The sequence below is a fragment of the Ammospiza nelsoni genome, chromosome 15, assembly GCF_027579445.1.
Source record: "Ammospiza nelsoni isolate bAmmNel1 chromosome 15, bAmmNel1.pri, whole genome shotgun sequence".
Lineage (NCBI taxonomy): Eukaryota > Metazoa > Chordata > Aves > Passeriformes > Passerellidae > Ammospiza > Ammospiza nelsoni.
In genome coordinates, this window is record NC_080647.1 from 4,888,887 (window position 1) to 4,916,871 (window position 27,985).

The 27,985-nt window shown below is 49.4% G+C and overlaps 2 protein-coding genes and 1 long non-coding RNA gene across 4 annotated transcripts in view; 2 read left to right on the forward strand and 1 right to left on the reverse strand.

Moving 5' to 3' along the window:
• Positions 1 to 463: 463 nt before the first annotated feature.
• HMGN5 (high mobility group nucleosome binding domain 5) lies at positions 464 to 8,245 on the forward strand. Of its 2 annotated transcripts, XM_059483154.1 has the most exons (7): positions 464 to 502; positions 714 to 757; positions 1,888 to 1,917; positions 2,594 to 2,623; positions 3,075 to 3,125; positions 6,257 to 6,400; positions 7,543 to 8,245. In XM_059483154.1, exons 2-7 carry the CDS (start codon positions 743 to 745, stop codon positions 7,588 to 7,590), a joined length of 318 nt encoding a protein of 105 aa, XP_059339137.1. In that variant the 5' UTR covers positions 464 to 502; positions 714 to 742; the 3' UTR covers positions 7,591 to 8,245. The 2 variants fall into 2 exon arrangements, with proteins under 2 accessions (XP_059339137.1, XP_059339136.1); XM_059483153.1 differs by lacking the exon at positions 464 to 502 and having other exon boundaries at positions 584 to 757.
• A 13,360-nt stretch (positions 8,246 to 21,605) lies between these two features.
• LOC132079886 (uncharacterized) lies at positions 21,606 to 27,815 on the reverse strand. The gene is made up of 3 exons (XR_009419477.1): positions 27,587 to 27,815; positions 22,117 to 22,318; positions 21,606 to 21,831 (listed from the first exon to the last, which is right to left on the reverse strand). It is a non-coding gene; the product is annotated as an uncharacterized LOC132079886 (long non-coding RNA).
• BRWD3 (bromodomain and WD repeat domain containing 3) overlaps positions 27,280 to 27,985 on the forward strand; it is a 50,291-nt gene continuing 49,585 nt past the window's right edge. Inside the window, exons 1-3 of the mRNA XM_059482735.1 lie at positions 27,280 to 27,490; positions 27,576 to 27,634; positions 27,784 to 27,813. Of these exons, the coding sequence (XP_059338718.1) occupies positions 27,454 to 27,490; positions 27,576 to 27,634; positions 27,784 to 27,813 (126 nt within the window). The 5' untranslated portion in view covers positions 27,280 to 27,453. The remainder of the gene's footprint in view (positions 27,491 to 27,575; positions 27,635 to 27,783; positions 27,814 to 27,985) is intronic.

A 27,985-nucleotide genomic window follows, 5' to 3' on the forward strand; every position in this document is an offset into this window, starting at 1 on the left:
AGACCCCAAGAGGCCAAGCCAGAGCCCGAAACGCTCGGACAATCCCGGGGCGCTTAAACCGCCCGCTCACCCCGCTCGGGGCCGGGCCGGACAAAGGCCGCAGCCCCCTCCCTCCGCCGGCCGAGGCCACGGGCGGGCCACGGCCCTTTCCAACAGGTACCGCAGGGCCGGGAGGCGGCTCCGGCAGGCCGCGGGGCCGAGGCGGCCATGTTGTGGTCCTGCGGCCTGCGGGAACTTTGGGGGAAGTTTGTGGGGCGGCCGGCGGGGGGCAGGGCCCCGGGGGCGGCGGGCGGCGCGGGGCCCCGCGGCGGGCGGGCGGAGGCGGCGGCGCCGGGGCCGCGCTCCGGGCCGCGCACACGCGGAAAGCGCGCGGCGCTCGCGCTACGACGGCCCCGCCCACGCCCCGCCCCCGCGCCGCTCCCCGCGCTCCCATTGGTCGTTGCGGCCGTCAGTCAGCGGCCGGGCCCATCTCGCGCTCCCCATTCATGCAGTTTGGTTGCGTGTTGGTGTATTTTACTGTTTGCAATAAAGAGGGGGGGATTTTTTTTTTTTGTTCAGTTTCTGCCGCAATTAACTCTTGGTCCCTTAAACATCTTCCTTTTTATTTTTGGGCTTTTTTTTCCTGTCTATTTTTTTTTTTTTTTTTTTTTGCAGGACGGTCGGAACAGTTTTTCGCCGCTTCCATTTATTTTTCGATATCTTATCTCTATTAGGTTTTGCAATCAACTATTAAGGTGCAACTATGCCCAAAAGAAAGGTAAGTACGAAAAAAAAATAATTCAAAAACGAGGGAAGGCAGATGGGGAGCGAAGGGGGAGAGATTAAAGCGGCAATCGCGGAAATTTAGCCGTAAAAAAAAAATTTAGCGCGCGCGCGCGTGTGTGTGTGGAGTTTTTTGGGTTTTTTGGTTGGTTTCTCTTTTTTTGCATTTTTAATTTTTGGTGTATGTCCTAGAGCGGAGCGGGGAGCGGAGGGAGAGGGCTCGGGGCGGGCAGGGCAGCGCGGCGAGTTCACTTTTGGGCTGTTTTGTTTGGGAAGGAGGAGAAGGCTGGAGCAGCAGTGTCTCCATGCTGGATTACAAACAGCCATAGTGCTGTGCTGCCCCTGTGGAGAACGCGGGGCAGCAAAACCCCCCCAAAACCTGCGCCACGACCCCCCCAGGCCCCCCCACCCACCTCCGCCAGCGTTTTAATCCCCATCGCGCCATTCCCGTCTGGATTCGCCTTTAAACGTCGCCTCTTTCTCCTGCGTTTGCCTTTGTTCTCCTTTTTTTTTTTTTGCCTCCCACTTCTTGTCATACCAGATGGTTGTGCAATGATAATTTGGGGCCATTAGGCGGCGCAGAATTTGAAACTGGCCTTCAAGGAAAGCGGGGAAAAGGGATTTGTCGCCGTAGTCGGGAACTTTGGGGCCGCGGGAATGTGGGGCGCCCCCCTCTCCCCTCACAGCGCGGGCGGGGGGGGCGGGGCGGAGACGCGGTCGCCCCTCAATCACCGGGGAGCACGCCCGAGGCGTTTCGACCCGGTCCGGGCGCCTCACGGCCCCGGACGGGGCCGCCGGGGGCCCGGACTCAGTGGAAACGCTTCGGGCGGGCGCGATCGCCGCGTTCCCGGCTGTCCCTCATTGTCCTTGCGGGGCCCGCGGCGACCTTGTTGTGTGAGGGGAAATTGGCGGGAACTTTTCGAACTCGACGTGATGACGTAGCGGCGGCGGCCGCGGGGCATTGTGGGAGTTGTAGTCCGTGAGGCGGTAGGGATGGGGGGAGGCCGCCATTGCTGCGGGTGGTGTTGGGGGGCCCTGTGAGCCCCCCCCGGCTCTCCTCAGGGCTCAGGGGAGTCACAGGAGATAGTGCTGCCTTCTCACCTCAGTGTCTCGCTTTCTTTACAGGCTCCAGCTGAAGGCGAGGCAAAGGAGGAGGTAGGAGTTGTGTGTGGTCCCCACTCCAAGAATTCCCGTGGCGTTCTGCAGAAATGAGATCGCCCACGCAGCTCATGAGGGGTTCAGCCCCTGGGGGTGGCCCGTGCCTGGTTTTGGGGTGCTCAGGGCCATCGCTGCCCTCTGAAGTGGCAGGTGACCCCCCGAGGTGGCGCTGGGGGTCTGGCAGCTCCCCTGGGCTGAGGTCATGGCAGGTTCCAGTGAGGCCATGTCCCTTTGAGCCTCACAACTGCTGCAAGTACAGAACATTCATCCCTTACTCAGCAGAGTAGAGTGGCAGCAGCAGAGACCCACTGAGCAAAGGTGCACTTGTGGGAAAACATAGAATTCCCTGAGCTGTGTGTGCAGGGATCATGGAATCACAGCATGGTTTGGATTGGAACAGACCTCAAATATCCTCTGGTTCTGCCCCCTGCAGTGGGCAGGGACACCTTCCACCATCCCAGGGTGCTCCAAGCCCCATCCAGCCTGGCCTTGGGCACTTCCAGGGATGAGGAGTCATCAAGGTCTTCACCATAACCTCCATAATTTCATAAATCCTAGGATTTCCATGGGGCCATGGATTTTTCAGGATGCCATGTTATTTTGGGTGGCAGTTAGGAGAAAGCTGTGCTTTATGTGCTGTCTGAATTTTACTGACATATCTTTCCTTATGCAGCCAAAGAGAAGGTCAGCCAGACTATCTGCTGTGAGTATCTGTAGTTATCCTTTGATATTTTATCACTTGGGATGGGGACAGTTAAAAATAAACTATTGGGATTTTTCCCCCAGAATTGGAAAAGGCACACTTAGAGTATTGCAATATTTAAAATTCCCATTCCATGTTTCTGTTGCCTGAACATCCCCACATCCCAGGCTTCTCACATGAGATCCAAGGACTGTGTTAGTGCACATTCCACTTGGGCACAAGTATCCAGAGTTAAGGAATATTGATTTCAGCATGGATTTGGTCCCTGTAGGACTTCTCCATACAAATGCTCGTGGCTCTGTAAATCATCTACTCTCTCCTTAGCCTGGTAATTTGCCCATTGATTTTTTGCAGGGCCAACAAATAATTTTCAAAAGCTACCAAGATAATGCTCATAAAAATAAGTATTTATTTCTGTATTCACCTGAATTGTTTCTTGTGTTTTTTGCAGAAACCTGCTCCACCCAAACCGGAGCCAAAGCCCAAAAAGGCAGCACCTAAGGTAAGGCTCCTGAACTGAAGTGATATTTTCCTTCTCAAGGTATTTACAGGGATAAACTCCTCACAATTAACCACTTTACTTATTCATAATTGTCTTGAAAGTTTTAAGATGGAATTATGTGAGCTAAAAGAATGAGAAAGACATAATTTTATCCAATTTCTCCTGAAGGAATGTGGTAAACTGAGCAGATTTGAAATCCCTTGTGGTGAGGCTTTGCTGCTGCTTCACAAGGCCATTCTGAAGTTTCATGTAATGCATTGTTGGGAAAATGATGCTTGGAGTAGAGATCAGAGACTCAATTAGAGGAGGCATTGAAAATAGTGCTTTTAATTACAGTTTCTTACTACATTTCCATTCTGAGGCCCTCTCTGCAGTTAGTTATCAGTTTATCACATTTTAATCACTCAGAGTTCTAGAGACCCCTTCAGCTGGATATTTTTGGAAATGTCAAAAACACTGGCATGTCTGATTTAAAAATAAACTGTTTAAAGCTCTTTTTTAGTTTGGAGCAACAGTTTGAAATTTCAAAGGGGGCAGTTCTGCAGTCCATGAGGGATTTCTTTCCATCCCCTTCTTACCAGCCTTCCCAGCCATCAGTTTGCAGTGCCTTTTTGTTAGATTTTTCTGTAAACATTTAGGATTTTGTGGCTAAAAATAAAATAAAATTAAAAAAAAAAAAACAAACAACATGAACACTCTAGCAACAAAACTTCAGTGATTGTTTTTAACCTGTTCCCATCTCACATTTTCATTGTGGTTTGGGATGATGAGGAGGGCAAAGCACAAGGGGGACACACTTTGGTTGCAGAGGGAGATGATGGGCTGGGAACCAGGAGCTTGCAGAAGGAATTTGCCATTGCCTGTGGCCCAGCAGCCTTCCAGGTGAGGGAACTGTTTCCCTCCACATCCTGTGTGTGGAGCAGCAGGGATGCTGTGGGGAACAGAGAGAGCCCTGTGTGTCACTGTGGGCTCAGCTCTGTAATCTCAGTGCTGTGCAGAGTGAGCTTTTCCCGTTCCATCTTGGCTGCAACTGGATCCCAGACCACATTCCTGGCTGGATGCAGCACTGGACACTCTGGGTCACACTTCCCTCTAGTGGCTGGTGCCCCCGGCAGAGCAGGGCCAGCTGCTGGTGGCACCCAGGGCAGGGCAGCACTGCATGATCCACGTTGTTGTATTTAGGTTTTTTCCCAAATTTCCTTATTTATTTTCATGGAAACATTGTGGGGTTTAAACACTAAAGCTGCTATAACTGAATGTGAAAAGTTGGAGGAATGGGGTGCAGGAGTTGAGGTCTGTAGGGGACTGACAGAGCTTTGTTTGGGCCCCAGTGCACAGCTGGGTGCTGTGGTCTCCCTTTGGGATCATGCAGGGATTCCCTGGGAGCTGTGCCTTGGAAATTGCCCAGACAGACTGTGGAAGTGTTGGTCCTCCTGCTCCTGAGGTGCTGTTTGGAGCCAGGACACCTGAGCTGTGGTTTGGCTCTCCAGAGCTCCCCAAATTCCATCAACACCTGTGCAAAGGGTGCTGGAGTAAGAATTGTGGAGGCATTTTTAGTTTGTGTCTGCCCCAAGAGCTTTCCTTGACAGCCTTCAGGATCTTGGAATGGTTTCCATGTGTCAGAATAGATTTCACCCAGTAAACTTTGCCATATTGAGAAACATGGAGCTGGCAAAGGAGTTTTGTCACTTCTAAAATGCAGAACTTGAATTTTGAACTGTTGTTGCCATCTCTAGAGCAAAATTATTGAGGAAAATGAGCACAGTGCTGTAGTTGAGGACCTGTTGTGTCCTGTGGGACCCTTTCCAGTCAGGGAAGTCCATTTCCCTGGGTTCTTCTCCACTTTTCCAGCACAGAGAATTGGTTTTAGCTCTGTTAATATTTTGTTGTGGGTTTTTTTTTTGGTGGGATAAGGGAACAGGTAAGCAGTGCCATAGTACAGTTGTAATTCTCACTGCCAGACAGCACCAGGATATTGGGTATTCCCCAGACAGGGACTCCTGACATCACACTGTAGGAGTTTTTAGGGTGGGATGAAATCCCTCAGACTGAGGAGTGAGAGGTTAGAGAGGAAAGAGACCCTCACTCACTGAATGTACTGACCCCACCTTAAATTATCTGCATGATTGGAGGATTAGCTGTTAATTTTGGTGAATTTATAATAATTAAAGAATTAGTTGACTTTACCCCTTAACACTCTTGAGTTTGCCCTTAGCAGCTCATTCTTAAGGTGAATTAACTGTGTGCATTAATAACTGAGGGATTGAAATAAAAAAATAAACTTTTTGTAAGCTTTTAGTAACTTGTAGTCACTGAGACAAATCTCCTGAGCAGATAAATGTATATGCAGTAGTTTTCATTTATCCTATTGAGCTGTGAGCAGATCTTGCAGGGTTTCTGGTTCCTCTGTGGGAAGTAGGTTAATCAAGCAAGGGGCTGAGCCAGTGCTGTCACTTACTGGCAGCAAGAGGGACATCCTTGGAAGTGAAACTAATGAGGGTCAGGTATTTGGGTCAGGATCTGACCTTGCCTATGGAAAATTATTACTACAGAAGCATCAGGTTTTGGGTTTTGTTTTGATTTAGCCTGATCCACATATAAGAAACTGCACTTAAATAAAAAATGCAGCTCTCTTGTGGTTAGCAAAGTGATGCTGTTGAGTCCCCAGTTTTTCTGGCATGGAAATAGTTTATTATCACAAGGAATATTTCTGGCAGGGAAGGGGGAAAGTCCTTTGCCTACAGCTTTGTTACAGTTTTCTAAATAGGCATTAACAGCACATCTGAAGTATTCTGGTGTTTGCACATGTTGGTTTTCTTCTGTGGCTGCCTTTCAGCAGCAGGGCAGAAGTACAGGCCAGGCCAACATTTTCTAGCTAATTTAATTGAATGCCTATTTAAAATGAGAATTCTTTTAACGCCAGCCATGGCTGCTTTTATATTCTGCACTTCCCTGTAGCACATTCAGGACAGACAGAAGGAAAACATTTTCCCTGTGAAACTTCAGTCTCACCTTGGACAGTAGGAAGTTTGGGGGGTGGAAGGAGGTTGTGCAGAGTTTTGGAGTGAGAACATGCTGATGTACCAGGTGGAAATCAGGATTTAATATATCACTGTTTGTTTTCTTAACAGAAAGAAAAAGCAGCAAATGATAAAAAGGAGGACAAAAAGGCAGCAACAAAAGGGAAGAAAGGAGCCAAAGGCAAAGAGGAAACTAAACAAGAGGATGCTAAAGAAGAAAACCACTCTGAAAACGGAGATACCAAAACTAATGAGGTACTTGAGCTCCACTGAAGCTGGGAACAGAGCCAGATGTGCAGGAAGCGCAGCTGCAGGAGCTCTGCTGGGCTCCAGGGGGTGGGGGGTCACTGCCACACTGAGAGCACAGGGCAGCTGTGGTACCTGCCCAGGACAGCCTGCAGGAATGGCCTGCTCCTTGCAGCTCCTTCCTGCCCTGTGCTGGAGCCCTCCCACAGGTGCTGTGTGCCGGCCCTGCTCCCTCTCAGGGCTGGTCAGCAATGCCCAGATTTGGGGCACAGGGACATCACCACCCTGCTGCCCTGAGCTGGCTCTGCACATCCCCTCTGCACTGCTGGGCTCCTCTGCTGCTCAGCACGGCTTGGTGCTGGGCCAGAAATCTGGTTTGGAGTTCTACACAATTCTTTAGAACAATTATTTGGCTCAGAACAATTCAACAAGAGATTTGCAAAGTAGACTCAGCCTTGCCTCTTATCTGCAGCCCCTTCTCGCAGCTCCTTACCTCAGCTGCCTTTTGCTGGGTCCAGCTGCTGAGGATTGGCCCAGCAGAGTCCTTGCTGATGGTGAAGCAGTGTTTGCTCAGGGCTCTCTTTGCCCTTGTGCTCTGTCACTGACACTGGTGTCTCTTCATGGGTTGAGTGTCACCATCCAGCCAAGGGTCCTTTATTCTTTCATCTCTAAAACAAGATCTGCTTGGTTAGAGCAATACATGGCTGATGTGCTTCAGAGGGGCTTTGAGGGAGCTTAGCAGGTTTGACTTGGAAAGTAAAAGCACATTTTATAGAGAAAGGTGAGAAATGATTCCTCAAAGTTCAGACAGAGCAGGACTGTGGTTGATGTGGAATTCTTCCACTGCCCCTTGATGGGGCCTTGAACTTCTTCTAATATATCTTTGATCCTAATTAAAATAATAGATTGCAAACCTCTGCCTATCTGCAGGTACTTACTCCAAAATTACCTCACTAATTAATACTCCTGTGTTTTTATTTTAAGAATTACCAGCCCATTGTTATATTGATATTTTCTGTGCATTCCTGTCTGTCCACACCAAGCCTTGTCCATGCCTGTGTTAACAAACTGGTTTCTTTTTGATGCTGCTTAGATTGGAATCCAATTAGCATTACCAATAATATTTCTGTTCTTCCCAACCCCTTTTCTAGGCACCAGCTGCTGAAGCATCTGATGACAAGGAAGCCAAGTCCGAGTAATGTTAACCCTGCCCTATATCTCCATCATTTGGTATCCGTACCTCCATGCTGTATTGTTAACAGAGAGGAATATTTTTATCAACTATTTTATAAATGCAGGTTTTTTTAGCATGAATTTAATTATGGAACATCTTCATCTCGGTTACTTGGGAATTAAATCCCTAACAAACAAAACAAAACAACAAAAAAAAGTCATTGTTTTTAAATTTTGTGATTGTAATAGTTTGTATGGTACATGGAAAGAATAAGTGGTGGTAGCTTTTGACTTCTGTCAGTGTGTCCCTTTTTGTGTAAGTCATGCTTACAGACTTCAGATTTTAATTTTTCCCTTGTATGTGTTGTATGGTTTCTTAAAGTGGGGAGGTCTCAAAACAAATAACCGTGTGAAACATTCCAGTGGTTCTGTGGGTTGCTTTTATAAAGAAGGTGAGCTATTTTCATGAAAAAACCTAAGAGCTGGAAATCTGTTGTTTCCCAAATGTAATTTTATTTTGTCAGTTTTGAAAAAAAAAAAAAAGAAAAATAAATAAATAAAAGTGTAATCCTGTTTTTAAATGAAATACAAACATTTCTTTTCAAAAAGGGCAGGTTGGTTGTATGTACCCACTGTTAGGAATTTTGCTGGATTTATCTTAATAAAAAAGACTCCTCAAAAGCTGATTGTGGTTTGTTGCTTGTGCTGCTGGAAAGGTCCCAAATTCCAGGAGAGCTGCAGTGGGAGAGGGAGAGCCCATGGAGCTGGAGAGCTTTGGGCTGAAGCCCCATTTGTGTGACTTCCCATTAATCCAGGACTCCTCATTCTGGGAAAGAACTGGACCAGAGCACTGACCGGGGGTTAAGTCCCAGTTCTGTTACAGCTTTTTAGTGCAACTTTATCAACTCCTGCTAAAAGCTGCTTTTAGAGAAAGTCTCTTCACATCCAGGATACATCTACAGGATATATTTAATAAGAAGAAAAATGTCTGCAATGCAGAAACTTTTTCTCTCCCATTAAATTGTTCCTCAGCCCAGCAATGGGAAATTCCAAAAGCTGAAATATTTTGTGTCCAAACCCCAAAGAGCACCTCAGTGAGAGCATCCTGGATGCAGTGGGGTTCAGGATGAGTCCCCCAGGGCTGCTAGAAGATGTCTAAATGTGGATTTCATGTTCCAGGCCTGAGCACTGGGGGTTGTTATTCCTGCTGTTGCCCCTGTTCTGTACAAATACCTGGGGTTAACTGGGATCCAGTTTCCTCAGCAGTGAAGATGAGTGGGTTCTGGGGGGCCTGTGGCACTGTATTCCCTTAATCCAGCAGAGATTTTGGGCCATGCTCTGGTCTCCAGTGAGAACTGATGGAGCAGTAACTGCATTCCCTGTGTCTGGTGCTGAGATGTGGGGAAAACCAGAGACACTGAACATCCCAGCTGGAACATGGTCCAGCAATAGTTCAAATGTCATCCTGACTGACATCTAAAAATGATTCACTGAACTTCCACTCCACAAAGACAGGCTGGGAGAGCTGGGGGTGTTCAGCCTGGAAAAGGGTTGGCTCTGGAGACCTTGGAGCCCCTTCCAGTGCCTAAGGAGGGAGAGACCTTTCATACATGCATTTCATACATAGTGACAGGACAAGGGGAAATGGTTTCAAACAGAAGCCAGGGTTAGATGGGATACTGGGAGGGAATTCTTCCCTGTGGGGTGGGCAGGCCCTGGCACAGAGAGCCCACAGAAGCTGTGGCTGCCCCTGGGTCCCTGGCAGTGTCCAAGGCCAGGCTGGACAGGGCTTGGAGCAGCCTGGGATAGGGGAAGGTGCCCCTGCCCATGGCAAGGAGTGGATTAGATGATCTCGAAGTTCCCACCCAAATCATTCCAGGATTCCATGAGTTTAGCAAGCAGTCAGTGAGAAATCCCAATAGGCCTGCTCCAGGGAGAGAATGCACATTGGAAATATTTTGGATTTGTGTCATTTCCTACCCCAGTGGTTTATGTAAAAGGGCTTTGAACAGGAATCCAGTCCTGCAGGAAGGTGGAGCCCCTTCCCAGCCCTGCTGCTGTGGGACATCTCTCTCTGGCTCCAGTTTCAAGCACTGTGATTTAAGCAGCAGGCACTGAGTACAGTTGATATTTCCTTAACACAGGATCCATCCATCTGCCAAGGTACAAACACCCTGTGGAATGAGATCACTCTGATCCCAAGTCCTGTCTCTCCATCTGAGTCCAGAGGTTGTTACTCAGAGCATACAACTGAGTGTTTGGTTTTGGTTATTTCTTTTTTCAGTGCCAGGGTGGGAGTTGTTCTTAATTCTATAACTATTGTTCTAATCAAATTCCTCTTTCAAATAAGTACAGAAAATTGCCCAAGAACATTTTGCTCAAATTCATAACTTTTCGGAGCCATGGGGTATTGAGAGAGTTGCACAACTGAATGGATTGTCTGGTTTATGCCAAACTCTCCTCCAGGCTCTCCTGGTGTCTAGACACTGAATCCAGAGGCAGCTCCATGGCAGCTCCCAAGCTTGGCTTATTTTGTCTGATAAGGAGAAGGTTCAAACTTTCAGGTTTATTTGGAATTTGTGGAGAAAGTGCCTTCCCCAGGGTCCTTGGCTGTTCCCTGTGTTCCAGGTGTTACTGGGTCTGATGCTGGTTAGGAAACATCCACAGAGTGCTGTGGATCTGGTTATCATTGTTCATCATAACAACTGGGGACCTTGAAGATGCAAAGTTGAAGAGATTCATGGCTGGGAAGGTAGGGATGGGTCTGAGGTGATGTCATGGGAAGAGATTTGAGTGGTGTTGGCAACACCCTGCCATGGTGAGCTGGTCAGGATGAGAGAAGACAGCCTCAGGGTGCACCAGACAAGGTTTAGGTTGGATATTAGGGAAAAAAGGGTTGTGCAGCCATGGCACAGGCTGGAGTCACCTTCCTGTGGGGATTTAACTGTGGATGTGGCACTTGGGGACATGGCCAGTGGTGGCCTTGTCAGTGCTGGGGGAACAGTTGGACTCAATGGGCTTGAAGGGCTTTTCCAACCTAAATGTTCCTAAATGTAATTCCATGATCCAGCTTTTGGTGCAGGCTCCCAGAGCAGCACAGTGTCCTCACACAGTGTCCTCACGGGATCTTCAGCAGAACTGGGCAAGCATTTGCTTTTGTTTGCTCAGAACAATAAACCCACTGAAAACCACTTTGAAAACACTGGTCACTGTCCTGGGAGGGACAGGGAATCAGAGGAGGCACCTCCAGACTTCATCCTGGCCTCCACCATCAGCAACGTGCTGGAGCAGCACAGAGGGAAAAGGCACTGCTGCCTCAGCAAGCAAGGGAATGGCAAACACAGTGAGATCCTTGGGATGTAAAAAAAAAAGGAGAAATGGGGGAAAATGAAATAAAACAACCCCTCCAAGCACATAAAAGGAAGGGTTTTGCAGGTTAATCCCACATTTACCTTTGCTCCTTTGAGTGAAGTGACTGTACACGGAAAAAAAGAAAACCCCTCTGCTCTGGAGCCAGGCTGGGAGAGCTGGGGGTGTTCACTCAGGGAAGAAAAGCTCTGGGGAGAGCTTAGAGTCCCCTTCCAGTGCCTGAAGAGGCTCTAGGAGAGCTGGAGAGGGCCTTTGAACAAAGGATGGAGGGACAGGCCAAAGGGACAGGGCTTTAAGATGAAGGAGGATAGATTTAGTTTGAATATTGGGAAGAAATGCTTCCCCATGAGGGTGGGGAGGCCCTGGCACAGGGGGTACAGAGAAGCTGTGGCTGCCCCTGGATCCCTGGGAGTGTCCAGGGCCAGGCTGAATGGGGCTTGGGTCAATCTGGGACAGTGGGAGGTGTCCCTGCCCATGGCAGGGGGCAGAACCAGAGGATATTTGAGGTCTCTTCCAACCCAAACCAGTCTGGGATTCTGTGACACTCAGCCAGGTCTGATTTTCAGAACAAGAGCAGCTCGCTGGCAGTTAATAGAGTAACACTGGTGTTAATCTGATGGAGAAGGAAGAGAATTGAATCTCGGCAATGGCAGCGATGGCTCCTCCCTCTGGCTGTCTCGGCGGTGCTGCTCCTTTCCCGTGCAGCTGCCGGGAGCCCCCGCTCTGGAACTCGAGGCCCTGGACGGGCTCCAGGAGCCGGGAACACCCCGGGCCGGCACTGGGCGGCTTTCGAGGAGCTCTGTCCTTTGAGAGAACAATGTCAACGTGGCTTCCACACTGTCCCAGGGCCCGGAGGAGCTGGAGGTGGTCACAAGTGAGCATGGACGAGGGAACAGATGTCACTGGTGACTCGTGTGGCCATTGTCCCCTGCTTTGGAAGGGGTGTGATTGGGATTGGGCTAGGGTGAGTCAAGGAGGGGATGGGGAGAGGATCAGAACTGCTCCTACCCCCTTCACCCACACCTTTCATCTGTTTTCAGAGAAGCTGTGGTTGCCCTGTCCCTGGAAGTGTCCAAGGCCAGGCTGGACGGGGCTTGGAGCAACCTGGTCTCATGAAAGGTGTCCCTGGCCATGGCAGGGAATGAGATGGGCTCTAAGGTCCCTTCCCACCCAAACCACTTTGTGATTCCATGATTCCATCATCTGCCCTGATTTATCCACCTCTGCTAAAAGAGGGGCCAGTGGGACAGGACCCCAGAGGAATGGCACTCCCTTCCTCCTGCAGCACCAACCAGGGAATCACTGGAACAGAGTCAAATGAAAGTGATGTCCAGGGGTTAGTGTGAACTTCAGGCTGAGGTAACACCTGAAAGCACTGAAAGGAAGTTGGTGCTGATGTGATAGAAAAGGGAAATCCAGCAAATTGGAAAGCTCTGTTCCTAAGAGCGGGAATCCAATTGACACCATAAAACTCTCAAAGACAACTTAATACAATTGGACACATCTTAAACAATTCCAGACGTTCTTAAAAGGGGGAGAGGAAGCATAAATTACACAGGGAAAAATGCTGGATTGAAACCTAAACAGAGTGGTCAAGAGCACTCTCCCCTCCCACTCCCAGCAGCATTCCCAGCAAGGGGGTTCCAGGGCACGGCTGCTCCCCTTTGGAAGTGCCTCCCTCCCAGTGAGCGAGGTGTGCTGCTTCCACTGGGGATAAAGTGCTGCACAAGCCTGGAATTCTCAGTAAAAGCTGCTCCAAAGTTATCCCAGAGCCAAAATCTCACAAAATCGCTGGGGTTTTGTTTGTTTAACATGAACAATTCGGGGAGGGGGTGGAAGTGCATTTCTTGGAGCTCAAACCAGATGTGCGACATCTCAGCCACAAAGCTCCGGCTTCTGCGCTGTTTGTTTTCCCCCCAGGAAGATAAAAGGAGCTGTGGAGAAGGTTTGGATTGCGGCAGCTCTCGGGTTTCACCCTGGCTCCAGGGGCGCTGGCACAGGCTGCTCTGTGGGACCACAAACGAGTTTTGCTGTTTCACGGATCCGGGGCCGCCGCTCCCCTCAGAACACGGCTGGAGTTGGAGGTGGGCTGTTCCTAAGCCTCAGGCTGAGACTCAGCTTTCCAGCAAGCTGGAATTTTGCTTGGTTTGGTTTCTTCCTTCCTATAAATCCACCATCACGGAGGTGCTGACCAGAAGTACTGCCCCAAGTCATGGTTCCATTTTGTGCTGGCTCTGCCAGGAGAGAAAGGCTGGAGTCGCCTCTCTGGGCCTCATCTGAGGACAATCCTGCAGGATCTGCCTTCTCTTCCTATAAATCCTTCCAACAGAAAGTTCCAAATCCAGGCCAAACGTTCCCTGTTGTGGTTTCACCACCCATGTGGTTACAGCCTGGTTATCAACAGAGACCTTGGAGTAAACCCCGACTTCCCCACTCCGTGTTTACCCCTATGCTACTCTATACCTACAGCATTACTCTGGGAATAATTAAAATAATTAACAAGTGTAGTTAACTGTTGGAGGGGAAAGGAGACTTTTAGGACATTATATCAGCAACAATTAAATAAATTACCCTTTTTGTCTTGCAAAGAATTGACAGACAGGGGGGAAAAGGATGCGGGATTTGTATTCCCTGGTGCAGTGGCACAGGGACAGTGAATAGGGGTCGGTGGCTCTTGTGTGGGGACACAAAGCAAACAAAGAGGCCCCAAATGAAATTACAGAGTGGCAGATGCAAAATGAGCATATTTCACACAATGAGTAATTAAACCATGTAACTCATTGCCCAAATGGAGCCCAGGAATCATAATGGCTTAGGAAGTGATTACACAGATTCTTGGAAGATGATCCGGTGGGGCTGTGGGACACAAAGACATGTCACCACTGCAGGACCAGCAACCCACGTGGGTGTGGAGGGGACCTGGAGTTGTCCCCAGCCCTGGACCTCTGGAAGGAGCTGGGGGGTGAGGAGACACAGGTTTGTACTTCCCCTTTGGTTTGAGCCCCTCCAGCTACGTTCCAGGCATTTTGAAAGGAGGCAAACATCCCTGCTGTTCGCTGCATGTGGCTGTTGGTGGGACAGACACACGGCTTGGATGTACCCAAAGTAGCACCTGTGTCCCTGCCAAGCCCTGTGCCACTGACCTGGGCTGTGCACATCCCCCTGTGCTCCTGGAAATATTCTCCACTGGACCTGGATTTTTCCCAGGAGGAAAAGGGCACCACACCCTGCTGTTCTTGGCAAAACTCCCTCCCCAAATGCCACCCTAGGGCCCAGGTTTGTTGGGTGCTGCTGGTGCTGACGTGAGGTGATGGCCACCACCAAGGGGTCCAGATTCCCAGTGCTGCTCCATTTGGGCTTGGGAATTATTTCCAACCCCCTTTGTGGCTCATCTTGGCTATAAATCTTCTTGGCTTCACTTGGTGCTGTAGCCCCTGTGTGGTGGTCCTGGCTGGGGGTTCCTGCACGGCTGTTCTGTGCACACAGAGAGGTCATCCCTGGGAATTTGGGGTTATCCAGCTGCTGGGGGGATGGCACAGGGACCAGGAGCAGGTACCACAGCTCTCAGGGTGTCAGAGGATGTGGCACCATGTTGATGGCTCCACAGGGCTGGGGATGGTGGCAGCAGCTCTGTCCCAGCTCCTGCTGCAGGGATGCACAAGCAGGGAGCAGAGAGCAGCCAAGGCTAAATGTATCCATGATTCTCCTCCATCACCTGGAAGTGTGATGTCCCTGCAAGAGCTGGAACCTTCTGGAATGCTGGGAGCTCTCCCTGCCTGCCCTGCAGCCTCTTCACTGCAGAAATTTGGGGTGACAGGAACAGTGCAGTGTGTCCTATGAGGACAGGCTGGGAGAGCTGGGGATGCTCTGGAGAAAGCTCTGGGAGACCTCAGAGCCTCTTTCAGTGCCTAAAGGGCCCTAAAGAAAGCTAGACAGAGACCTGGGATCAGTCACAGAGAGACAGGAGAGATCTCCTGGCCTCAGCAGCCCACAACATCCTTGGGAGAGCAACAATGTGCCCATTGCTGCAGCAGGAATTGGTGATACTTGTGTTTAGTTTATATATTTATGTTTTATACATATCACAGAATCCCCAACTGCTTTGGGTAGCAAGGGACCATAAACCCATCAAGTCCCACCCCCTGCCATGGGCAGGGACACCTTCCACCATCCCAGGTTGCTCCAAGCCCCATCCAACTTGGCCTTGGACACTCCCAGGAATGGGGGAGCCACAGCTTCTCTGGGCAATAATAGTGAATTATATATAATATACAAAATATTAAATACACACATATATCTCTCTATGAAATGGTTGTGGGTGCCATGTACAGATCAGGAGTGACTCTGTGTTGAAGCCTGAGTTGATGTCTCAGCACCAAGGGCTGTGCACCCTTTTACTGAATGTCCCCAGATGCTCCTCAAGGTCCCCTTTCCCTCAGCAGGGACAAAACCTGGTGGTTTTGGTTATTCCCTGGTTGGAGCCCTTGACTCTCCATCTCACTTCTCTCAAGAGCTGCATGACAAACCCAGCAGTTCCAGCCTATTTTGGCGACCACTTGCTCCAGGAACCTCGGGAGTTTCATCAAAAGCCTGGATGGATTTCGGGTCTCGGGTTTTATTCATTCCAGCATTGGCTGACAAAGCCCATTACATCATCCCTTTGGAAGAGAAATTCTCTGCAGCTGCCTGTGTGGCGCGGGGGGGGTGGGGGGGTGTTTAAAAAATAACACAGATTTTTGTTTCTTTCTTTCAGGGCAATTTTCCTCCCAATTGCTGGAAAACTGAATGCTAAAAAGCTTCACAAGTGGGAAGGAAAAGGGCAGCGTGCAGCAGTTCCAGCCATTCCTGGGTTTATTAGTATTATTATTTCCTTTCCAAAGACCAAGGGGGGAAAAATAGCCCCATTACCCCGCGCATCCAGCGCGCCCAGCCAGCCGTGAAAAGCAAAGCAAAGCCAGTGTCATGGCAATGGCAGATGGCACAGAGCGGGAGCAGGAGCGGGAACGGGAGCGGGAGAGGGAGGGGAGCGGGAGAGGGAGGGGAGCGGGAGAGGGAGGGGAGGGGAGGGGAGGGCTCCGGCCCCGACCTCGGCGCGGACCGCGCTCCTAATTAGCCCCGGAGCAGGGACTAATTAAACCCGGAGGTAAGACAAGTGATTACTTTTCCTTGCAGAGATGGGGTGTAGGAGTGATGTGGACGGAGCCGGAGCCGGTCTTGGAGTCGTCCTGACATCAATGGTAGGGAACGATTTCAGTCTCGGCTCATCCCTCCCGCGCTGCCGGGAGCAGGGAGCCGCAGCAGCGATTCCCTGCTCTCCCAATGAGCAGAGGCTGCAGGGAATGTGGGACTGCAAGGAAATACCGATGGGAAGGAGAGAGGCAGCGTCTGGATGCTGTGCTGATGACGTCAAAATGTGACAGCCTCAATTATTAGCATTATTTGGCACCCAGGTATCCAAAGTACCCCCTTGAACTCAACACAGGGTCAGAACAGAAACTCCTCTTTCCTCCTACATAGTTGTTTTGGAATATTTTTTCATGCTCCATAACCTCATTCCTTTAAATCCACTTTTTCTGGTTTCCTATAGAAGAATCAGTTGGAAGTAAATTATTTTCACTGCCACTGAACTGGGTGCAAAGCTCTCAGAAAATGGGATATAGGGAGGAAAATTATGATATTATATAATATAATTATAATATAGAATTATACATTATATAAGTATTATATTATATAAAATACAGTTGTTCTATAAATGTATTTATTTTTGCACTGCAAGAACTGGAAGTCCAGAGCTGCTCATGCAGCTGTGGTTGCTGATGATTCCTTCTGGGATGTTTTGGGCTTTCCACAGTTTTTACAAATGAGCTGAACTTTGCAAAAACCATGGGAAAACCTGTGGCTGTGGAGCCTTTGGCACTTCCCTGCCCATTCCCAGGCAGGTGCTCTGTCCCCAGCACACACACACTGGGCAAGCACAGTGCCAATGCAGGCTGCCTCTGCTCAGCTTCAAACAGCTCCAGCTCCAGCCCTGCCCTTCCTGCTGGAGCACTGGGAGCATCTCTCCACCTGAAGCATGATTCCAGTCCCTGGGGATCAGTGGAATTTCCCTGGGGATCAGCCCCTGGGGATCAGTGGGATTTCCAGAGCAACATCCCCCTCTTGCAGAGCATCATCTGGATGATTCAAACTCGAGCGTTGCCGGATTTCTGCTGCCCAGTGAAACACCAGACAATTTGTGTTTCTATTTTTACCCTGGATTAGTCAAGGGTCGCTGCAGGACCAGATCAGGGGTGCTGGGCTTTCCATGGCCTTATGCTTCATCCCATAAATGCTCCTGGGCTTTGGCAAGCAGGAGAAAAGCCTGATAGGATGAGGATGACTCCTCTTTGCTGCCAGGGTTGGATCTCTCAGCAAAGAGCTTGGCACAGCTCATGGCCTCACCCCACCACTGCCCTGCCCATCCCATCTTCCCTCACACAGAGGTGGTCAAAGTCACCCACTCCAGTCTAAAAAGCATCCAGGATTATGAAAAAACTTGGGAACATCTCCCCAGCAGCACCGTGGCTGAATCACCCCAGCTCCAAGCTGGCTGGGATGCTCATGGGATAAAAAAAGCCAGGGAGAGTTTGGAATTTCCAGAGAAATCTCTACATTTCCACCTGTTGCTGTTAATTAACACAGAAACAAAGGGAAAACAAACCTGTCTGGAAAGAACAAATGTGGAAATGGAGTTTGAGATTGTTGGAAAGGGATGGGCTATGTCCATGAAAAATATTAGCAATAATTAGTCCCAAATCACTGGGGTGAGCTGCAGATATTGATAGTCTGGATCTCACATACATGAGGATGACTTGTAGTTATCAGCAGCTCCAGGGTTTTCCTGCCCTCCAGCAAACACACTTTTCCTTCTTCTGGAGGTCTGGTCATGTTCTGTTTCATTTTAAAATATTTCTTACATCTGCATCAGCATCTGCTAACAGGGAATTCAGGAAGCTGAAAAAATATTAAAAAATACATAAACATAAAATATATATACACATAAAAAATAGGACCTTCCTCCCTGTGTTCCCTGAGCACATGAGGTTGCTTCCAATGCACATTTTATTTTAAGGTGAGTTATTTTGTTGCCATAGTGACATCATTCAGGTTTCCAACCGCTGCCGTGTTGGTTTTCTCCCAGGCAAGACTTGTCACAAGCAGTCAGCATCCCCAGCCCCTTCCTGGGCAGCAGCTTCCCAGGGGGCTGCAGGATTCCCTGGGATTCCAGCCTGCAGGATGAGCTGCCACCACTCCCTGCCAAGGCACAGGGGGACAAGGACCTGGGGGAGTCAGAGAGGAGAGGCAGGCAGGAAAAACTCTGACCAAAAGGATTTTCCTCTGCTCATTCCTTATCCTTCCTCCTCCACCCATGCAGTGCTGTGAGAAGGTCAAAGAACCCGGTAGCTTTATTAATTAGCACTAATTAATACACTCAGCTGCCTCTGGTGTCACTGTGCTCATCTACCCCAGGTCTTGACACAGGCAAGAATAAACTGTGTTTGTTCCCAAAAGCTTAAAATCTCTGTAAATCCTATTTCTTGCTGCACAGGTGTCTCATGGATTTATTACCAAGAGAACTACACTAAAATAAAGATTTTAAATACAAAGGTCTGTAATTATGTTAATAGAGATGTAAAGAAACGGGATTCTCTGGTAAGGGAATATTTGTGGGGTTATTTGGTCAAACGGACTCTGTAAGTGTATTGGAAATTAATATTTAATTTTATGTATTTTTATATTAAATATTTAAATTCATTGTGCTATTATGATGCTAAAGACTTTTAATGGAAAATGCCTTTTTTTGGCTCTAATTAATTTAATTAAAGCAGGCAGAGTGTGCCTCATTAGCCTAAAACCTATTTCATGGGTGCCAGGCCCTATATGTAACTGAGAGCCAGGGTGCCTGTTGTACTGCAAGGCCAAAAGAGCTCAAAAAAAAGCTGTTTCAAAGGTTTTCTATGTTTTTAATTTTAAATAAACCATTGCCAGATTATCAAATCAAGGCTACATTCCCATGGCAGACCTGAGCCCTGTGTAAGCCTTCCCAGGATTGCAGCATCTGGCTAAATCCAGCCCAGATTAAAGCAAAGCTTTCATTGCACAAACTCTCCCTGAAAGGAGCAGGATGCACTGATCACAGGAAAGGACAGAGCTGGGAAGTGCAGGCAGAGGATAAGGAATGCCAGAGGCAGCAGCAGGGTCCAGAGGAGGGGAGGCAAATTCCTGTGCTGTATGAGGGGCTGGGGCACTTCTCCTGTGCACAGGGGATTTGGGAAGCAGAGCCATTCCAGCCACGGCCTTTGGTGTTCCTGAGATCACCCCGGCTCCCTGATGGAAACCCTCTGGAACACAGCCTGGTCCACAGCTCAGCAACAGCCCCCACAACAAGGCTCTTTGCCTGCAGAGGTTTTAGCCAAAGCCATTGTTTTAACACCCTGTTTTAATATTTATTTCCGAATGTCTTTGACTGGGGGAAGGGTGGAAGGGGCTCCCAATTTAATTCCATAATCCCCCTAAGCCTTGCTTAATGCACTCACTCTACCTGGCCTCTGTGAATTCTACAGTGGTGTTTTGGGTGGTTGCAGCACTGCACTGGAAAACGTCCCATCATTTATTTTGCAGCTATTTGAGGGAAATGATTCCCAGGGCTGGAAGCCTGGCTGTTAAATCCACATTGCCAAAGGAAACAAACTCTGTCACCCAGATGGGGCTGGACCTTGGGGCTGCCACGTGGATTCCTGAAGGAGGTAGCTCAGAGTCCAGTTGAAAACTCCCAAAATTAACATTAAAGCAGGAGCAGGAGGCTTTAGCAGTTGGTCAAAAATGTCATTTTTAGCTGAGGGGGTGGGTGGGGCTGCAGGGAACAAAGCAGCTCTGGGACACCCAGGTCCCCTGGGATGAGTCCCCCAAGCATGGCCATGGCTCACCCCAAGTGCCCTTGGCTGGGAGGGATGGAAGTGCTGCTGGAGGGAAATTCCAACAACAGATTTTGTCCTGCTCCTTTCTTCTCCTGACAGGGAGGGAGTGCTGCAGCCTGGTTTGTTTTCCACATGTTCAAGAAAGACAAAACAACGCTTTCAAGAGTCTTGATGCATGTCACGAGCCTCTGGTCTCCTAAATCCCTCCCTCAGTTCTCAGCTCCCAGGATTTCTCCAATATCTGCTTGAAACCTGCACCAAGAGGACAGCATCACTCTCAATGGGATTTTTCCATGTCTCATTTCAGGATGCACTGTATCTCCCATGGGAATGTTCTTCAGCCATTCCAGAGGCATCCTGGAGTCAGCAAGGACAAAACCCCCAAACACAAGGACATGGGGGGCTGGCAGAGTCCATAGGCAGCAGCAAAGTCAAGATGGAAGATGGGTTTGGAAAAAAGTCAAGGTCTGAAAGGTGTTACCTGCAACAACCTCAGTCAGCAAGCAGGAGGAAGGAGCAAAGAGAGGAAAAAAATGAAGGGACTGAGATCTGCAGGCTGCACAGAGCAGGAGGGAGAATGGTGTCCAGAGACATCAGGAAACACATGGAGAGAGGAGGATCCTCCACAGGAAATGGCAGATCCTTTAGACTTCAAGCACAATGTGGAGAACAAACAGGAGAAGCTTTTTTCCACCTCTACAGCATATTCCACACTTATGCCATTATAATCCAGGGATAACAAAGAAAATCTCAGAGAAATAAGGATGATGCACAGTTCTGTCCTGATAGATACCATGTGCCTTCACAGCTTCACCTTCCACCTATGGTGGTTCTTCAGCAGAAACTCAACTACACAGAACTTGGGGACTTCATAAATTCTTAACAGAATTTTATTGGTGTAAGAGAAATGAAAGGGAACAGCCAACAGGGCAAAAACTTGCAGGTGTTGAAAACCACCTCACTGGAAATTAAATTAAATTAAATTACTCCTTTGATTAAAAAAAAAAAAAAACACTTTAAAGGACCTTCCAAGAATGTAAGGCCTCTCCAAATCAAGATGACACACAAAACATATTGTAGCAAGTTATATCTCAAGCCCTAATAATTTAAGACCAAAAATAAAAAGAGATTCTGAAATCTGAACTCCTGAGGACATCAGGGGAAAGACTTTTCCCAGAGATATAAAGCTGGACAGCCACAGGAGAATGTGAATGTCCATTAAATGATGGAAGTGCAAGAATTAAATGAAATATGGGGTCACTTTACTGCAGAGGAATTTATGGAAGCTTCCAGTTAAAGCTTTTCCTTATGAGGGATAAGAGGGAGACATCACCCCAAATTGAAGATCACAAGAAGAGGCTTTATAATCAATAAGCAAAGATAATGAGAAGAGAATTCCTGTATGGGACAGCACTTTGAGAAATGTTCCAAAATCCCATCCTTGGATTCCATGATTAGTGACATAGAAAGTTCATTCCAAACTCACACTCCTGTGAGCAAATTTACATGGGACATTTTTCTAATCCATCACCTCATGCAGTAATTGAGAATTAATTTTATAAGGCTGTATTTAAAGAGTATTAATGAGCTTATTTACAATGTCTGCATGTTAGGGATATCAATAAATAAAAAAAAAAATAATCAAAATGTTTTATAACCTTTTATTTCAATAAAAGCAGTGCTGTAAAAACCCTACTGCACTCCTTCCTTATATTTCTGATATTTGAAAATGAGAAATACAATTAAAACACAAACATTCTCAAAACTTTATGGAAAAGGGTATGGGATACAGAGGGATGTAATTTTATTAAAATGGTTTACTTAGCTGAGGGAGTTCCAGTAAAATTTGCATGTCCAGGGAGAGAGGTGATGAATTCCCAGCTGCAGTCAAGTGCTTTGTGCCCAGGCTTCCAAGAGAAGCCAAAAACGCAGGATTTGGCCCTAAAAACCTAAAAAAATCACAAAGAAAACATCAAAGGATTATTTACAAATATTTAGCATGACTTAAAGTTGCTGAATTAGCCCAGTAGTGATATCAGGTGGTATTTTTGGGGTGAGATCCTTGTGCAGGGGACCCCTGGACTGGCAGCAGCCAGGGTACATCAGGAGAAGCTGGAAAAGTTTGGGGACAGGGCTTGATCCCAAGCAGGGGCCACAGGTCAGAATGAGCCCTTAGACAGGGATTGTGCAGGGTGCAGAAGTGACACCAGCAATAACAAAACCTACCTGGTCACTTACACCCAGTAGTAAATTTGCTGCTATAAAACTTGGGGGTTCTGAGGTACAAAGTTGGAATTCAGAGATGCTGAGGACGGACTCGGCACTGATATCATTGCCCCGGTCCTTCTGCTGGCAGAGCCCAGAGCACACAGGGACACAGAGCCCCCCCTTTTCCTGGGAGTTCCATCCACAGCTGGATTTGGCATTTCTGGGTGAAATAGAGTTAAGGAGAAATGTTTAGCTGATAGCCAGAAATGTCACTGCTCTGCAAAGCAGGCAGATTCAGTTCCCCAGTCGCAGCGGGGCTGCACGCACTGATCCCGGCTCCCAGCAGCTAATGGCTGCCATAAGGAATGTGAGATACGGATCAGCCCACGGAGCAAGGGATGACACCGCTCCAGCAAGGTGGAATTTAGGCTGAATGGATTTTAGGATTCTCAAAAGGAAAAAACTCATCATATTTACATCACCAGAACAAGTAATTTTTCAACAAGATGAACTGCTGCAAGATAGAATTTAGAAACAAAGGCGAGCGGCGTCCTGGCTCGTCTTCCATCGCCTTCCTATGGGATAATGTCGCTCCCGACTCTTGGGTGTCTGGCACCATCTAGAGGAATGATTGGAACGATGCAGCAGAGAAATTAAATAATAAATTATTAAAAATAGCAAAAATCCTAGAGCAGATCTTGTGTAATATCTAACAGCTATTTAGATATTATTTAACAGCTCTTGTCGAGGAAGAGAACCACAGGAAGGAGTGGGAACTTGGAGACTTTTCCTGCAAAAACAGGATGTTGGTTTGCACACATAAGCCCTGTACTTCAGCAACTGTAATTAGTGCTAATTATTTTGCATCTCATTTATTTTTTAAAATAAACTATTATATCAAAATTTGAGGTTTTTCTGTGTAAAGATCTTAAAATAAGCTTGGACTTTTCAATACTCCTTTAATCACAGCTGTGTAGCACAAGGCACCAACTCCTGAATTCCTTCTGAACAACTCTTAATTTTGAATCAGCTAAACAAAAACTTGGATTAAATTTAACTACCATCCTTATTTGTCATTTAGCTCCAGATGAAAGACCCAAGATGAGCAGAATGTTCATAGAAATCCTTGTGGGTTGCTTCCAACTCGGGGGTATTTTATGAAATGTACACAGAAAATATTCTTTAAAAAAAGCCAAAAATGCATAATTTGTTCCAGCATTTAAATCCAGCTGAATTCAGGCATGTGAATCCTTACCTACATTTACTGGAAAGGTACAATGCAGGTAAACCTACCACATCTACACAATTCCACTCTAAACTTTCTTTTTTTTAATTTTAACTGTACATTTCTGGTTATACTAAACCACAATTTTGTTTTCATACATGGCTAAAGCAGGATTTGGCTCATGAGGGCAGAATAATCATAAATAAAAAATGAGAGAGACACCTTTACCTGGTTTTACAAGCTAATTGTAGAAAAGTTCATTTAATTTTGTAGTCAAATTAAACAGGGGGTTGAGTTTTACTTTTAACTACAGCTGAGAGTAAAACTCCCTACAAAACCAAACGGGGAGAAGCGATGGGTATTTGAATGTCATCAGTTCCTACTCCTAAAATCCCTCAAAAAATTTTCAGGCTTTTTATTTGAATAGCAGTATGGAAAGAAACAACTACAATCCAGCTTCTTCCTTAAAGCATCCCTGCTCCTGAATCCTTCCGTGGCTCATTAGTCTGTTCTCCCTCCTCCTGCCACCAGCTGCTGTTGGCATTTACATAACAGAGCTCTGCTCTGAGGAAAGATGAATCAGCACATCCATAAAATCCTGCTTTCACTCTGAGATTTACTATCAGCCCCAGCATGCTGCTGCTTGGATGCAGAGGATCTGGAAAAAGATGAGTCATGGAGCTGCAGAATCCACGTGTGGTGGGGAAATGGAGCTCCTGGGGAAAGAGAGGATGGGCATTACTCACCACACGTAACTCCTGGAAGGGAAAACCCAGGAAAGGTAGGAAGAGGTATCGGTAACAGCCCTTGGAGCAGGCTTGGGGAGTAATGGAGCAACTGGGAGAGGGTCAAGGAGGGGAAGCTGAGGTGCCAGGGAGTCAGGAATGTCGGGAAGAGGCTCAGGAGTGACTGCACAGCAGCACAGTCCAGCCACAGCCAGGCTGAGGGAAGTCCCCTGTGAAGTGTTTGGGAAGGAGGAACGCTGGTTGTACCTGCACAGCTGTGCCCTCAGCACACACAGGACACACCAGGGGCATTCCAACACTCTCCCTTCCTTATGCAGGAATCCATCTGAGCCACGTTTGGAGCAACACCAGCACGGCCAAGCACTGCCCCAAGGTCCTGGAGTGAGCACCAAGCAAGGAGCAGCCAGGCTCCACTGGAATGCTGCAGGAAGGACACAAGCAAGGCATGCACAAGCTCACTTTGGGAGCATTTTCTATCCCAGGCTTTTGTGGGCTTTACTGCAGAAATCCCCATGGGCTCTAGACAGGCCCAAAGAGAACAATCCTGCCTGGTGGTGCTGCAGCTTCACCTGTGCCACCCCCAAGCTCAAATGAAAGCAAATCATGAGTGCAGAGATTCAGTAAGGCACCAAAAGGTGCCAAGGAAATGTCACATTCCTAAACAATACAGAATCGTGGAATTCCAGAATGGTTTGTGTTGGAAGGGGCCTTAAAGCCCATCCAGCCCCATTCCCTGCCATGGCAGGAACACCTCCCACTGTCCCAGGCTGCTCCAAGCCCTGTCCAGGCCGGCCTTGCACACTGCCAGGGATCCAGGGGCAGTCACAGCTTCTCTGGGCACCCTGTGCCAGGGCCTCCCCACCCTCACAGGGCAGAATTCCTTCCCAATATCCCAGCTAACCCTGCCCTCTGGCAGTGGGGGCCATTCCCTCTTGTCCTGACACTCCAGGCTGATGTACTCTCTCTCCATCTTCATTTCCAGGCACTGGAAGGCCACAGTTAGGTCACCCTGGTGCTCCTCTAGGCTGAATAACCCCAATTCTCCCAGCCTTTCCTCACAGCAGAGCTGCTCCATCCCTCTGACCATCTTGGTGCCTCCACTGGATTTGCTCCAACAACTCCATGTCTTTCCTGTGTTGTTGCTGGGGTCTCACCTGAGCATGGATGTGGAGCTGTTGGCACCGAAATGCAGCAGGACATGGTGCTGGCCACTATTTATGGGGCTGCTTTTCCCCTGACATGGAATTCTGTTCAGCTCAGGAAGATGCATTTGTACTTTCAGGGTATATTGTAAAACATCATCTGTGTTTTCTCCTTTGCCCGCCCATCATGCATGAAAAGATGAGCTTGCAGTTCTGGGCTCTGAAGACAGGTGGGACAAACATTACCTGTCTGGAGAGTGGGATCAGTGTGTGCTTCTCCTGGCTGGGAGTTCATTCTGAGAACAGCAGTATCACCCTGTCTCTCCTGGAAAGCTCTGCAGCTCTGGAGGCTCCAGGGTCCTGCTGGGAAGCTGGAGAGCTGTTACTATTGGGAAGCCACTGGAATTTGCAGCTTGGTGAGGTGGCACCTCGTGTCTGTCCACTGAGAGCTGAGCAAGGAACCTGCCCTGAAAACATTCCAAGAGTATTTGTTTGGAGCCTACAAGAAAAATGGAAGGGGACTTGGTACAAGGGGGAATGGCTTCCCACTGCCAGAGGGCAAGGTTAGGTGAGGTATTTGGAAGAAATTTTTATTGTGAAGGGGATGAGGCCCTGGCACAGGGTGCCCAGAGAAGCTGTGGCTGCCCCTGGATCCCTGGAAGTGCGCAAGGCCAGGCTGGACACGGCTTGGAGCAGCCTGGGATAGGGAAAGGTGTCCCTGCCCATGGCAGGGGTGAGACTGGGTGGGCTTTAAGGTCCCTTCCACCAACCATTCTGGGATCCTCTCAACAGTCACTAAGAACTCAAGAACTTCAGAGGACGATGAAGTGGAAACAGGGTCCACAAATCACCCAGTTAATCCAAGCTCCTGGCACAAAATAACTTCCACAGGTGGATAAGGGGCAGGTGAGTACAGGTGAATTAAGTGGAGCACCTTTATGCCAAATCCCCAAATCTTTCTCCCTGGGTGCCTGGAGGCATCCTGTGGAGCTGCCAGCAGGAGGGACTGCACAGCAACAAAACTGAGCCAGTGCTCCACAGCAAGCCCAGTCCTGAGCAGCTGCTATAAATATGTGCTCAATCTGAATTTATTCCTAATATTACCAGAGCATCGACTCACAGTGATTCAGCTCTCGGTGTTCCAGGCATGAGGAGAGGCTGTCCTTTGTTATGCCATGATGACAGTGGTTTTTACACTGGAGTTCTACCACCAAATGTCAGATACTTGAGATAAAATACAATTCACTTGATGTGTTTTAGCAACTCATTGCTGAAGTGACACCGATTTCAGGAGCTCTGACAGGATGCATCCCGTGGAAAAATATTTATTTCCATTAAAACTATCTATTCTGACCCTGACCCCTTTGTTCCTTGAGAAGAGGTGCTGTATCCATCACATTGGAATTTTCTGGTCATTGGGAGCAAATATTTTAACTCCTAAAGCCACCCCAACCTGAGACACTTCTCTGCAGCCAGGCCTTGTTTACCAGGAGCCCGGAAGGCGCTGTCACCTCCCCACTGAGCAATCCTGTGTCCCCTCCATGGCACACGCGTGGGCTCCATCCCCCTACCCTTGACAGGATCTCTAAGATTCCTGAATCCCTTCATCCTCTTAAAAACTGCTCCATATGAGGCACACATGGGCCTCCATTTCCCAGGCGCGCCAGGGAGGAAGCCACGACCGAGAACACTGCGGCCATGAGGGCTGGGAAGGGCTGGAGCCATGAGGGCCGGAGCTTTGAGGGCCGAGGCAGGTACACCCGGGAGCGCTGAGGGCGGAAGCCGCGAGGACAGAAGCCGTTAGAGCTCCCCCGTGACGGCTCCCGGGCCCTCTAAAGCCCAGCCCGGCCCAGCGCAGCCCCGTGACGGTGCCCGAACGCCTCGGGCACATCCCGGCTCTCCGGGCCCGGCCCGGCCCTTCCTCTTCCTCCTCCTCCCTCAGCCGCCGCCCGGAAGTGGCGGGCGCCCCCCCGCGGCGCGTCACCGCCCCGCCCTTCCTGCCCCCCCGCCCGCCCGGCGCTGCCGCGCGCGCCCCCCGGCGGCGGGCGGCGGCGGTGCGGGCGGTGCCGGCGGCGCTCGGTCCGCGGAGCCGCGATGAGCCCGGGCGGGACCCGCGCCCGCACCCGCACCGGGACCCGCGCCCCGCACCGGCACCGCCGCTCCGGCATGAGGCTGCGCCCGCACTAGGAGCCGAGTCCCCCCGGGGCGCCATCCGCCACCTCCCCTCCCCCTCCCGAGGAGGATGGCGGCGGCGGCCGCCCCGACCCAGCTGGAAGCCGGTGGGTATCGCTGGCGGCGGGGGCTGCGCTCCGCACCCCCTCCGTTCTAACCGTGTCTAACCCGCTCTCCCCCGCCTCTCCGCAGAGCTCTACTACCTGATCGCACGGTTCCTGCAGTCCGGACCCTGCAAGAAATCCGCCCAGGTGAGCGCGGAGCCGGCGCTCCGGCCGGGCCGGGCGGGCGGCGGACGGGACGGGACGGGGCTGGACGGGACGGGGCGGCGGAGCCGCTGCGCTGCGGTCGCCGGACTCACGTCCTTTGTGTGTGTGTCTGTGTGTCCCTCTGTCCCCAGGTACTGGTGGAGGAGCTGGAGGAGCACCAGGTGAGGCGCCTGCCCCGGCGGGACGGGGGAAGCCCTCGGGACGGCGGGGTCGGCGTTTGCCCTGCCCCGTCTAACCCAGCCCATCTCCGCCCGGGACACCCGGCGGGAGCGCGGCTGCCCCGCGGCGGGGCCGGGGGCAGCGGCCGGGGGGCTCCATCCCGGGGGGCGCGGG

Excerpts from the sequence above, each read along its gene's own strand:
- HMGN5 (XM_059483154.1), top strand. Across the intron at positions 1,918-2,593 it reads AAGGCGAGGCAAAGGAGGAG|CCAAAGAGAAGGTCAGCCAG; the intron begins GTAGGAGTTGTG and ends TTCCTTATGCAG. Across the intron at positions 2,624-3,074 it reads GGTCAGCCAGACTATCTGCT|AAACCTGCTCCACCCAAACC; the intron begins GTGAGTATCTGT and ends TGTTTTTTGCAG.